Source organism: Sesamum indicum, linkage group LG3, assembly GCF_000512975.1.
Source record: "Sesamum indicum cultivar Zhongzhi No. 13 linkage group LG3, S_indicum_v1.0, whole genome shotgun sequence".
NCBI lineage: Eukaryota > Viridiplantae > Streptophyta > Magnoliopsida > Lamiales > Pedaliaceae > Sesamum > Sesamum indicum.
In genome coordinates this window covers 14,102,314-14,115,127 of record NC_026147.1, presented here as the reverse complement: position 1 = coordinate 14,115,127, position 12,814 = coordinate 14,102,314, and the positions used below count along the sequence as shown (strand labels likewise).

At 36.3% G+C, this 12,814-nt stretch overlaps 1 protein-coding gene across 1 annotated transcript; it reads right to left on the bottom strand.

The window, feature by feature from the left end:
- LOC105158348 (protein TOPLESS) lies at positions 1,138-10,146 on the bottom strand. Its single transcript, XM_011075076.2, has 26 exons — positions 9,968-10,146; positions 9,164-9,302; positions 8,858-9,037; positions 8,626-8,739; positions 8,386-8,544; positions 7,797-7,977; positions 7,589-7,712; positions 6,957-7,066; positions 6,696-6,861; positions 6,487-6,596; positions 6,307-6,376; positions 6,143-6,216; positions 5,970-6,065; positions 5,788-5,883; positions 5,474-5,601; positions 5,148-5,382; positions 4,900-5,058; positions 4,735-4,821; positions 4,404-4,550; positions 3,406-3,516; positions 3,150-3,329; positions 2,931-3,059; positions 2,662-2,757; positions 2,181-2,369; positions 1,940-2,106; positions 1,138-1,748 (listed from the first exon to the last, which is right to left on the bottom strand). Exons 2-26 carry the CDS (start codon positions 9,241-9,243, stop codon positions 1,538-1,540), a joined length of 3,399 nt encoding a protein of 1,132 aa, XP_011073378.1. The 5' UTR covers positions 9,244-9,302; positions 9,968-10,146; the 3' UTR covers positions 1,138-1,537.

The following is a 12,814-nucleotide window of genomic DNA, read 5'->3' as shown; positions in this document are numbered from 1 at the left end:
GTGCAAGGGAATATTCAATGGCATAACGCCGCTGTTAGTATAAATGGTACTAAGATTAGACAGAATTTGTGGCTATCTAATCTGGGTCATCAGTTCACAAATGTTACTGTGAAGTTGAGTATATGAGCAAAATTGCCGAGGTGTCTGATTGCTGTCTGAATATTACTATTTTGTTCTGATGCGAGAATCTATATAGTATTGTATACTTCAAGTATTAATTATCAATGGGTTTTAAAATCAAGTGGAGATATCACCAACATATGAGATTATAATTATCAATGGGTTTTGGAATCAAGTGGAGATATCACCAACATTTGATGACCATAGATTTGAATTTCATCAAATATGTGAGTAGTTGTTTCCTTTTATTATTAATTAATTGAAATATTTTACACTTACAATACAGTTTTCCCATTTTGCTTTGTTGTTGCAGCATAATTGATGGAAATAAAAATTGCAATGGATGGTCCGCTCCTTTTTTAAATTCAAAACATTGATATCCTTCGACTTTGTTTTTAAATTATATATTATTAAATATGAATCTAAAATCTTTTCTCCAAATTGTTTTCTAAAATTCAAATATCGCTATCGCCTTGGCGGCTGCTCCGCTCCTTGCAGCCATCTCGATCATACGTATTCACATAGTTCCCTCCTCAAATACGTGAAGATCAGATGTACTTAGCTCCATCTCCACTCCTTGCTTGCAAACGAGTCTCGATCAAAAATATATTGGTGTGCGAAGGTGGTGGAAGTGTTTGAAGATGAAATTCGAAAAGAATTATCCCAAACAAAGGGGAATACAACTCTCATCACTTTTTGTAAACTTCTCCATGCCTACTGCACTTCTAGCCTGCCGTCACGCTTAACGTTTAGTGGAAATATCCCTTGATACCTCCGACAGGATCGTCCTGAGTCGCTAACAATGACAACGCCCACGAGTGTGGAACTTTTATGTTTGAAATCAATCACATCTTGTGTACTTTGGATTCAATTGTCTACAAATAAAAGCAACGAAAGGCGCTATACATTCTAAATGAGATAGGTGTAGCAATCGGCAACTCTTTTGGGGCGTTCTATGAATAAAACTAGTGGAGCAAGAGATCGTTTGATCAAATAGAATAAGTTGAGAAAGAGAAGGGACAAAAAAATGAAATTTGTTTACTCTCTATAAAGGTGGAAAATTGACTGTTAACACTCACTAAAAACATTAATCTTACATCACATCTCACCCAAACTGTTAGTGAATTGGCATGTTTGAGCCAAAGGTCTGAGATAATTACATATCCAGCTCCAAAAACTGCATGTATCCAGAAAAATATAGAGAAGAATGTGTTACACAATGCCCGGAAAGAAGATGTAATGTACAGGTGTTCTACCACAGTTTCCTGGAACAAGATGGGGGGCGCTAGCTTATTTCCAGAACGGAAGCTATTCAGTCTTCATCAGTGAGTATAGAGAATATTAGATAGCCAACATTACCGAAATTCCCAAGGAGCTGGCAAGTAGAGCATGTAAGGTTTCTGAGACTACTATTGGATCATCTTTGTGCCTGATCTGAGGCTGAAGCTCCAACTAAAGGAGTGGTTGGTACACTGCTTGTAGAGCCGTTTTCGGCTGGTGGTGGGACACCCCATTTGCCTTCCGATTCAAGGGGCTCAAAAACATGAACTGAACCATCTGATAGACCTAATGCAAATTGATTAGGTTCTTGTGGATGTGCTGCAATCACAAGTGGATGTACATTTGAACTGCCAGAAGAAAGAAAGAGAAGTTAGAGTAAGAAACTTCATTTTGTGTTTGATGGCAAAAGGATAAAATCCTAGTTCCAGTTAAGAATCACATGCTAAATGGAATTCAGATAATCCTTTAGGTAAAAGATAAAGTAACCAATTGGAATCCATCTGAAATGTCATAAAATATTAACTCATGAAAGACTTGCCTGACTCCCGGAGAAAGATATGCAGAAGGATTAATGCGACATCGCAAACGGAGGTGTGCAGCGGTGAATATGCACACAGTTGCATCTAGAAAACTAGCATAAACCAGCTGGCTATCACATGAAAATGTTGCATGAGATATTGGGGCAGCAGATTCACGAGGTACCCACTGAAGATGAAAAGAGTATCTATAAGAGATTGGAATTCAGAAAACCTTAACAAATTCTTATTGCAAAAACTTACCTGCTTTACACATTCTAACTTTGTAGTTTCATATATCGCGAGCTGCGTTTCGTGTACAACCAGAAAGTGAATCTGGTCCTGATGAAACTGTACACGTGTTTCAGACTGTGCTGCTGGTGATCTCCCAGAAGGAAGTTGCAAAAATCTGGATTTCTGCTTTTCCCATCCATCAGAACTCCACACGCAGAGCTGGAGAGAACATTTTTAGGTAAAAAGAATATCAGAATGAGCAAAACTTGAACAAGAGCAAGAAACATCTTTACTATGACCAACTATCTGCAGTGCGGAGATTTTTCATTTTACCTTCCCCAAAAGAGAGAAGGATTATTTTTTCTTTTTGTTCTTCAAGACAGAAATTGTAAGGCCAGTAGAAAAGACAGTAAATTTCAGTGGCAGCATTGTACAGTTTCTGTCTTTCTGTGCAATGATGTTGCTGGACACTCAAGACAGAGCAAAAACATGTAAAATTTAAGTCATTCACCTGAGCATCAGCTCCAGATGAAACAAGCACATTCAATACATGTGAGAATGCGAGGCCTGTAATCCTTTTTGAGTGGCCTTTAAGCTTGCTTTTGACCTGCAAGAAGAGAATGAGGATCAAAGGTCCACTTTGATTCTTCTTTAACAACGAGAAACACCGACAGTCATCCATAAAGAGAATGAGGATCAAAGGTCCACTTTGATTCTTCTTTAACAACGAGAAACACCGACAGTCATCCATAAAAACCCAAATAAGTACAACTGTGATACCTCATCAACTCGAACATTATATATCTGAATTGTGGAATCATCCATGCCAATTGCAATTATATTATTATCTTGAGGATGGAATGCTAAGAATGTTGCTGCTGGTGGTGGAGGCATGAAAGTTGTCATTGTCTGCACTTGGTCATGATTAAATGTGAGAGATGAAAACATGCACAGCACAGAAGCATAAAGGCAGAGAATCTATATTCTTCTATTCATTACCTTGAATGTCATCATATTGAATAAAGAGATCTTTCCCCCCGATGCAGACATTACATAAGAGTCATTTTTAGACAAAGCAAAGCATGGAACAGCTTCTTCAGGGTTTGTGTCAGAAACATCATTGGTCATCAAAATGCCACTTGATGGTTGCCATAATTGCGGTGGAACAGTAGCAGTTGCCTGCAAAGAGAACATTTTCATTTCAAGATGATTTGTCTTGAAATCCGTGTTGGAGAATCTTACACTCCATTCTTACCTTTCCACTTGAATTACGCTCACTTCGCTGCCATTTCCAGAGTAAATGAATTGCATTTGAAGCTAATGCCAGGATAGCATTACCTGAGTTTGTGTATATCAATCTTGATATCTGTTAGATCAATGCAAGAAAGAACCTTATCAGACTAAACACATGTATGTTAAGCAAAGTAAAACAAGAATATTTTGGATTTTGATAGATGGGCTGGATAATTTTTAAAAATATATCATAAGCCAATGTTGATAAATGAAAATTACCCAGATCTGGAATATTGGTTTCCATGGAAATATGACAACTATGTTGAATTAACAGAACATATAGTGAGAGCAACAAAGAATTCGAGGACTGCATAGAACCTCCAACCACAATCTGAAGAACTGAGAAAGTAGACAATATAGGCAGCATGCTAATATTCTAGAATCAATACTTATGGCAATATTTAGACTCTAGATAATGCAGATAATAGAGCTAACCAGTCCATCTCTCTAATGCGACAATTTTTAAAATCTTACCATTTTTCCCATTATTGAATCTCTTAGTTGTTCAGCTATTTTCATAATCAAGACAGTCATCACATCATTCAATGGTTTGCTCTTGGCAGATACTTGATGACATATGGAACATGGGTTAAACTATAACGACATGACTTCACTGTGTAGCGCGATCAATATATTGAAGAAGTATAGATCGAGGAAACATGGATTTGATAGATATAAATCCTAGACATAAAAGTTTCCAGTATAGCTATGATGCAGATAAATTATTCTCTGTAAATACAGAGCATGTAACCCCTACGACTAGTTGCATGTTCATGGGGTTCAAGTAAGATCTTTCAGCACATACACGGCAATATATTCTAGTTCTAATACGTAACCCAAAGTACTATTTTGCTATGTATAAAAGCATAATCCCAAGATGGCTTCGGATTGTAAAAGGATGTTGTGCCAGATCACAAATACCTCTTTTAGGCGAAATGAACATAAAACGAGAAAATATACCTTTGTTACTCTTAAATTCTCAGGGAGCTTCAAGGACCGGCACTGAGATGGTTCACTAATTTCACTGAGCTTCCAAATCTTTGATTTGTCATTAGTTTCTTCCGTTATTCGGGGTTTTACATCTCCAAGATTTCTTGCATCCCCATTCTATAAATCAAGCACATTATTCTTGTGATGCACGGATGACTTCTCAAAACGGTAAAAACGGAGTTCCCAGCAGAATGAAAATTAGGACATGTGTGGTTGTGTGCGTGTTTCCCATGGGAAAAAAAGAATAATAATTCATGATGCAAAACAACATCACATCAGAAAAAAAGTAAGTGGTACCAACCATTGCAGAGATGCTAACAACAGAGGCCACCCTTTCTGTAAGTCCTGCACTGCTGGCAGCTGCAGCAGATATTGGGTTTACAGTAGGCTGCATGGAAACCCATAAAGTTCAGTCTTCCTTACCATGGAGGAAAAACTGATTACTACCTCAAGTAGAATCAAATACCTTTGCAGCTTCAGATGCTCTTGAAGCATCAAAAGCGAGATTTTCAAATGTGCGTAGTAACCGAAGACCATCAGTATTTGCTAGAATTTTGATTCCATTTTCATTGGCAGAAACGGCCAAGAGAGTCCCATCTTTGTTGAAGCGGATCCGTGGACTTGCCTTAAATTTTTCCAAAGCAACATGAGGGCTCAATGCACTAACATACTTGCACGGTATGCATAATGTTAAAAGCTATCAAAGATACTCACTGGAAGACCTCCATCAGCGTCAGTACTGGTCAAAAGTTGAGTATTGTCCATGTCCCAGAATTTGACAGAGAAGTCATCACCAGCTGCCAAAAACCTATTTTTAGTCGTATCAAACTGCACGACCCCTAAAGATCGTTTCCGGAAACCTTGATATGTTCTCTTCACAGCGCCTTCACTTTCATTCCATTCAACAATGTGTGACTCTCCATCTTTACTAGTCCCACAAGAAAAAAGCCTGGCCAAGAACATTGCCAGCTTAAAGACCTGGTCATGAGGAGCAACAAATGCAAATAGTAGCATTGACACTTCACATCAGAGTATTCTACCTTGTGCCATCAGCACTGTAGGCCATGGTCGTACACCAACGACCAGGAGCATCATAGTCAACTCGAGATCCCAAATTGTCATATAACCAAGCCTTAATCTTTCCATCCAATGCTGTAGAAAAGATAAACTGGAAAACAATAGGACAAACATCATAATCAACTCAAATCCAGAAATACAATTATTCTATCATCTTACTGTCCAAAGCTGTTGGAAACTAAATTGTCATGTTACAACGAAGGCAATGTCCAGCGCCATTATCAGAGACCCTAAGCAATCAACATATAATGAAGCAGCTATCCAATGGCTCTATTACCTGAATATTCTCTTTGTGGTGAGGACAGACAGAATAGACAGGGGCCTCATGACCTTCAAAAGTGTATTGTTTGGTACCAGTTGTGGCATCCCAAACCTGAGAATCACAGATTACCGGAAATGAATTCACATTCACTAATATAACAAGCATAGTGGAAAACTAAATATGCATCTTAAAAAAACCTTGATAAACTTGTCATCCCCACAGGTTATCACAGAAAGCTGCTTATTGGGGTGGGAGAATGCGAGATCATTTACTCCGCCAATATGAGCATCAATCTAAAACAACAGCAGTCAGTCTGAATTGTGAAATAATTCAAGCTTTGGTTAATATAGGTAGGATGACTGAAATATACCTCCAAATGCTGACGAACATCATCATTTCCATGATATGAAAAGATCTGTACTAGGTGCCGTGAATATGCAACTCCTGTTCAGAAGAAAGATGATGAATGCTAGATATTAGATGAGGTCATCAATTCTTTTGAAGTTAATTGTCTAACTTTTGAGTCATTTTTACCAAACAAAGATCCATCAGGGCTCCAAATTACGCGATTCACAGAAACACCAGGATCTTTCACCAGAGCAGCCTGGTTTTAGGGGAGAAACTATTATTTTCCAGCTAATTGGCGATTAAGGCATTAACATATAGAGGGAACTGAACTTAATTTGTCAAATTTCAGTAAAGAATATGTGGCACCTGTAAAGGCATTGTACAGGAACCCAGATCCCAAACTTTGAAGTTTCTCTGGACCAGCCTCTCTCTTGAACCAACTTCCCACAAACCAAGATCTCCCACATTGGTACCGACTGTTATCATGATAAAAAGGTAATGGGTGTTATAAAGTACTTGACCTGAAAATGCCATAACAAAATATTTAAAGATATTAGTCTTGTGGTTAAACCAACCCAGAAGTAGAGTCTGTTGGATGGGATGAAAATCCATGCTCATAGGAGATGATCCTTGGTTCAAAGTCCGAGCTACTGTTTTTGGCAAGTCATCTGGTGCACTGAAAGTCTGGCTATGGGCATGCCCGGGAAATGACACAGGAAGAACATTGACAGGAAGATTTACCTGCACATAAAGAACAAAGATTTCAAATGATGAAAGCAATACCAAGGAGGAGGTATCTAACTCTGAAGAAGATTATCCACCACATATCCAACTACCTCATCGGAAATTCCCAGTGGCCTGGTTCTTTTGCTAGCATGTTCAGAATCAGCAGATGGAAAATCAACAGAAGGATTCGTTGGTGGGGTCCTTGGATGCTTCAGGGCGGCTGCACAAGGCAACAAGAAACACCATTCATTAATGGAGGACCTGACCAGGTATCAAACAAGAAGTTAATGGATCTTGCACACAATCTTCCTAGTAAAATATATATCACACGGCATCATTTTAGGAAGTAAGTATGAGAATATATCATGGAAATTTGGGACAAGCCAATAACTTAATGTTTCAGGTAATAGTCAGTAGGCGAGGAATACATAAGCATATTTACATGCTTTGGCAAATTAGAAAAAATGTCAACTTTCTGACCACCAAACAGTAAATAAGTTATTTCAGCATATCTGGATGCAACTCCTCTTCAACAACTATACTTACAAGACCTTTGATCATGGAAGCAGAGCACCTAACTGCTTATAACAGTCCATGCGGCACGGAAGAAGAATGAATGGTCAAGCTCATCTACTCCCGAACAATTAACATTGCACTTAATGTTTTAAAGGAAATGGACAAAAAAGAATTGAAAGCATTTTGTTCCCAACATCTAAAATCTCACGTAAACTGAAATCTGCACCTGGAATTGTTGGAGCACCAAGACCTATAGGTCCACCAGAAACTGCTGGATGAGTCCCAGTAGGTGGATTAGACATCCAACCAGCCAGTGGTGTTGGAACAGGTGCTGGAGTAGGCTGGAAGGGCTGGCCACATTGGCAAAAGGGAGTCAGTGGACCAGATCACGGCAAGAGAAATCTAAAAAGCAGATACAAAATGTATACACTAACCACGTGTGCACCCAAAGGAGGGAAGCCCCCAGGTTTTGGTACTGCTCCTCCAAGCAGGGGATTGTTAGCTGGAGAAGGTGCACGTGCACCATTAGGTTGTCCGCAGGAATGATCGACAAAAAGAGTTTTAATATCTGGATTCGGCCTAGGATTTTTACAAAGTTGATGCTGCCAGTTTAAGCTGCAGATGCATATGATGTCAGTTCCTCTTTGCAATTGCTATAACAGGGTGATTTATAGCAACAGACGTCAAGCAAAGCAGTAAAATACGTAGCCACATTTCCTAATAGCCACTCCACCTAAAATTTCCTTGGCATTTCACCAAGTAGTATAACAGAAAGGCAACAAGTAACCTAAATTCGGGCCTACTTTGAAGTAGACTTTGTGCATTCTTTAATATAAAATATGTCTCAAAATCATTTACACATAATAGTTCCACATACTGCAAACAAAATAGTCCAGACACACTCTGACTAGAAATATTAACATTTTATCACCGTTTATCAATAAAATGTCTCAGTTCTCACACTGAAGTCTACCTCTGATTGATGAGTAAATAAAATGTATCAGTTCTCACACTGAAGTCTACCTTTGATTGATGAGTGTCCGCAGTCTTGAATTCTTGAGGTTTGGGAACTGCAACTTATCACGAAACAAGGGATTTGCCTCGATAAGCTTTTTCAGCTCAACTAACATAATGGCTCGTGCCGATTTGGTATCCCCATACTTTGATAGCTGCTCATTCTCCCTAAGCAGCAATAAACCCACTTAAAAAGGTACTCAATTTCTTCGACAGGTAGCATCAATAGAAAGCAATTGCGTAAAAAACCTGAAATTCTCTAATGTCAGCAGCTGAGTTATCTCCTTAAAAAGCTCTTCGTTAAAAGATGCAAACACTTTAAGATCCTTTACAAGGATCTCAACAGCTTTGGAGCGATCATGCCTATATACAAGAAATTTCAATGCCAAAAGATTGCAAATTACTTCAATTCATATTAAATTCACATCTTCAGTAAAAAAAAAACAAAAGAAAGAAAGAAAGAAAAACACTGAGGTCTCACTTATCCAGTGCTTCAAGGTATTTCTGCTTCCTAATCTCAAAAAAGATCTTCATTGAGTAGCGATTGTCATCCACTTTTGTGAAACCGGAGAGGTATCTTTCAACCTCCTCCCAGTTCCCATTGTGCACTTCATCTTCAAAATACTTCATGTTAAAGAAGAACCCAGATTCTTGTTCAAGCCTATTATTAGAAATGCCACATTAATAAAGCACATAATTATTACATAATCACCAGAAAAAGACAAACGACGGTTTACATACACAGAAACACTTTAATTACTCATAAATTACTTATACATTAACTTACTTGTGAACGGTCTCTTTAAACTTTTCTTCATCCAGGAACTGTAAGATCAAGAAGACCAGTTCTCTACTGAGAGATGACATTCCAACCAACTCTTCTTCAAACCCACCGGAATAATCCAAAAGCTAAATTAGTAGCAGATCTGTGAAACCCACAAGAAAGATTAAATAAAAAGAACCAAAGAGAAAAACAATAAATGAAAAGGGTCAGCTACCACTACCCTTATTTAATTACCAAACTGTGCCTCCATTTAATTATTGCTCGACACAAGCTTCAAAACTCATCATATAAAATATTATTACTTCAACGTTAAACCAACCACAAACACAGACTACTTAAATATAAAGCAAAAAACAGAAATTACAAGTAATTGAGAAAGAGAAAAAACTTAAAACGAACCTAGATCATTAAACTGATCTTCAATCGAAGTAAAAAGAAAAGATTTTTAGCACAAGGCTTTGAGCATGCACCGACAAAACTAAGGTCTAAAAAGTTTCGAAGAAACAACGAAATCCTAAGTTAATTTAAGGGATCAAAGAAATGAAAGCAGCTTTAAATGGAATCCGAGATGCAAAGAAAAGGGGAAGCAGAAAAAACAGAAAAAGCAAAGTCAAGATTATTATGTGTCTATACTCAGTGAAGAAAAGTAGAGCTCAAAAGAAACCATCAAAAGCACAAAAATATAAAAGAAAAACAACTTCAAAGTAAATATTCCAGAATATATAAACACACATGTATCTGTGTGTGTATATATACATATACATATAGAGAGAGAAAGAGAGAGAGAGATCTCATAAGAGGGTTTACTTCCGAAAGATCGATGGATGGAGAGAGACGACGAGCTCGAGGAGAAAATGGGGTTTGATTTCTCTCTCTAAAGTGTATATATATCTCTATCTATATATAGGTGAGAGATTGTGCTTACATGTATGTATATATATACACACACACATGGGGGGGGGTGTTCTCTCTCTACTTTCTCTCTCTACTCTATCGTTGGAAGGAAAGAAAAAAATTAAACTACGACATTACTTGCAGAAAATAAGTGATTTTTATAGGAAGGGGCGACCCAGAGAAGGAGATAAGGGTAACTACTTATCATTTTAATAACTAAGATAAGACAACTAACTTATCACCGAGTGAGAACAGGTTTATCATATGTGCAGTCAACGTGGGACCCGCGAAGCCGGCTAGGTTCTTGTCCGGGATAATCGGCTCGGGAATCTTCAGCCGACAAGCTGGTCTCCGGCTCCGTCTAAGATTTTAATTAGGGTTTTGTCAAGTGGGTCCCACTTGGGAAAAAAGATCCAACGGTGTGAATGCAGCTGATCTCACGGCCTGATTGTTGCTCGGGAGGAAGAGAGGAAAAAACTGAAAAAGAAAAAAACACGACTTTAAGTCATTTTGGGAAATCAGATCCCCTCAAAGCCATATTTAAAACGACAGGCTTTTTTCTCGGACTTTCCTCTCAGACATTGGGACCATGAGCGGGGTGAAATTACGGTGTTGCCACTAGCGAGGTATCTTCTTTTTTTTCTTTTATCTTGTCGCGAAACGAGAAAATGGGGGAATTATTGGAGTTGCTTGCACACACACTTTTGTGAGACCTGATCGAGAGGCTATTATTAAATGATTTGATTATTCAGATTTTTCGGTTGTCGTTATCAAATGTAGTACGTAGTCTTGCCTGAGTTAATTGTGAGCATAATTAAATAAATAAGAAATGGATGGAGGGCATCTCGAGGAGAATCTAACGGTTGATGAAACCCTTATTACACGTATCTGTTGGAGCTTCAATCATATAGTTTTTAGGGAACATTTGGATCCATAAAAGTTTAATGTACGTGAATTGATGGTAAGATTTTAATTATTCATAACTTTTGATTGAATATCAACTATGGGTTGATTTTACTAAGTATGCAATTGTCTTCTTCAAGACTACTCAACCCCCTCACCCTCACCCCTATTGTTATATCATTATTCATTATGAAATTTTATTGTTTCGATTATATTCAGACAATTCTTTAAATTTATTTATTTTTAAATTAATTTTATTTAATTTAATTTTTTTTGGTCTCGACCTTTATTAGGACATTACTAGTATATTAGGATATTTTTTGGTCGAGTTTTATAACTTTCTGAATTTGAAATTTAGTCCATTTAAACGTGTGTTGCCAACTTAAGACTCTTTCTTTAGGTATCGGTCAACTCTACCGTGGAATATATTTAATAATAGATTTTTTTTTTATTGAGTTCTTGATGATATGACATGAGTTTTTCAATTATTTTCTAAATTTCGTTGCTTCCGCTCCATCACATCTTGGTGGTAAAATAATTTTGAAAATTATCATTTTCTAGTTAAAATTTTACGTATGTTAACGATACTCTTTTATCTGTTCAAGCATTTTATTCAATTCTAATATACATTTTAAGTAATTTTCATATGTACAATTCAATAAATTTTATATTAGGTAATGAAAATTTTAAAAATCTCAAGTTATTTCAATGATGAGTGAAACCCTAAATATATCATTGTGCTAAAAATAACTCAAAATGACTATTAACATTTTAAATTCATAAAGGATCGAATTAGTGAACAATTTCATTAACCCTTAATTTTCTTGTGGGCATCACTAGAAGAAATATGATTATTATCATGATTAATTACTATAGTCAAAAGTAAAAAATTAAAAAGAATAAAAAAATGATGAATGCTAATTCACCACAAATGACAATGAATATCAGCCGTTATTTTTGTAAATAAGATCAAAATATTAATCATAGCTAAAAAATCATGAAAATATCTTGATTATAGCTAAAACAATGACAAATACTGATCCATCGTAGTTAAAATTTAAGTTTTCGCATTAGTTTTATCAAACTATATAAATATCCAAATGTTCTTTGTGCCGACTAAGATATTTTTTTGAGATAATTACATCTACACCCGTGATCTATAGTCTACTTGAATAAACCACTCATGCTTTTTGAAAAATTCAATATACACCCACAAAAAATATCAACATCATTTACACAACTACTCCTCCTTTTAAAAATTACACGTATACCCCAAAAAACGTCAACATCATCACTTAAATAATTCCTGTTTTTTCATTGACATAGGTAGCGTCTATAATTAGATGGGTAATTTATCTAAATAGATCACAGATCAAAAGTGTAAATATAATTATTTTGTATTTTTTTTTTTTTGTGTATGTATTTGTAGTATGTGTGTATATTTATGGTACGTACATTTGCCAATAAAATTATAAATAAATAAGAAAGAGAAAGGAATCAGCAATTATAAGCCTTTTGGAGTGAAAGAGACATCTATTTATTTATTTATTTTTTTGCCTTCTCTTTTTGGGGTAAAAAGAAAGAGAAAAACACTAAGAAGGAAACCTATTTCACATTAGCTTCATTACTTTATTTTGTCTGTATCATGATTTAACTTTGAAGAAAGCAAGAAAGATGCTTTTGTTTCATATTTTTGGATTATATTTTCAATTTAGAAAGTTATATATATGAGTCTCAATATGGATAAGTCTTTTTATGTCTAAATAATTTGGATAAATTGCAGCTACTATTCCATGAGTTTTACATAATTATAAATATCTCTTATTATTTAAAAAATTATAAATACCCTCTTTAAAT

Excerpts from the sequence above, each read along its gene's own strand:
- LOC105158348 (XM_011075076.2), bottom strand. The coding sequence starts at position 9,243 with ATGTCATCTCTCAGTAGAGAACTGGTCTTCTTGATCTTACAGTTCCTG. Across the intron at positions 4,822-4,899 it reads GAGCATCTGAAGCTGCAAAG|CCTACTGTAAACCCAATATC; the intron begins GTATTTGATTCT and ends GTTTCCATGCAG. Across the intron at positions 3,517-4,403 it reads AGAATTTAAGAGTAACAAAG|ATATCAAGATTGATATACAC; the intron begins GTATATTTTCTC and ends TTGATCTAACAG.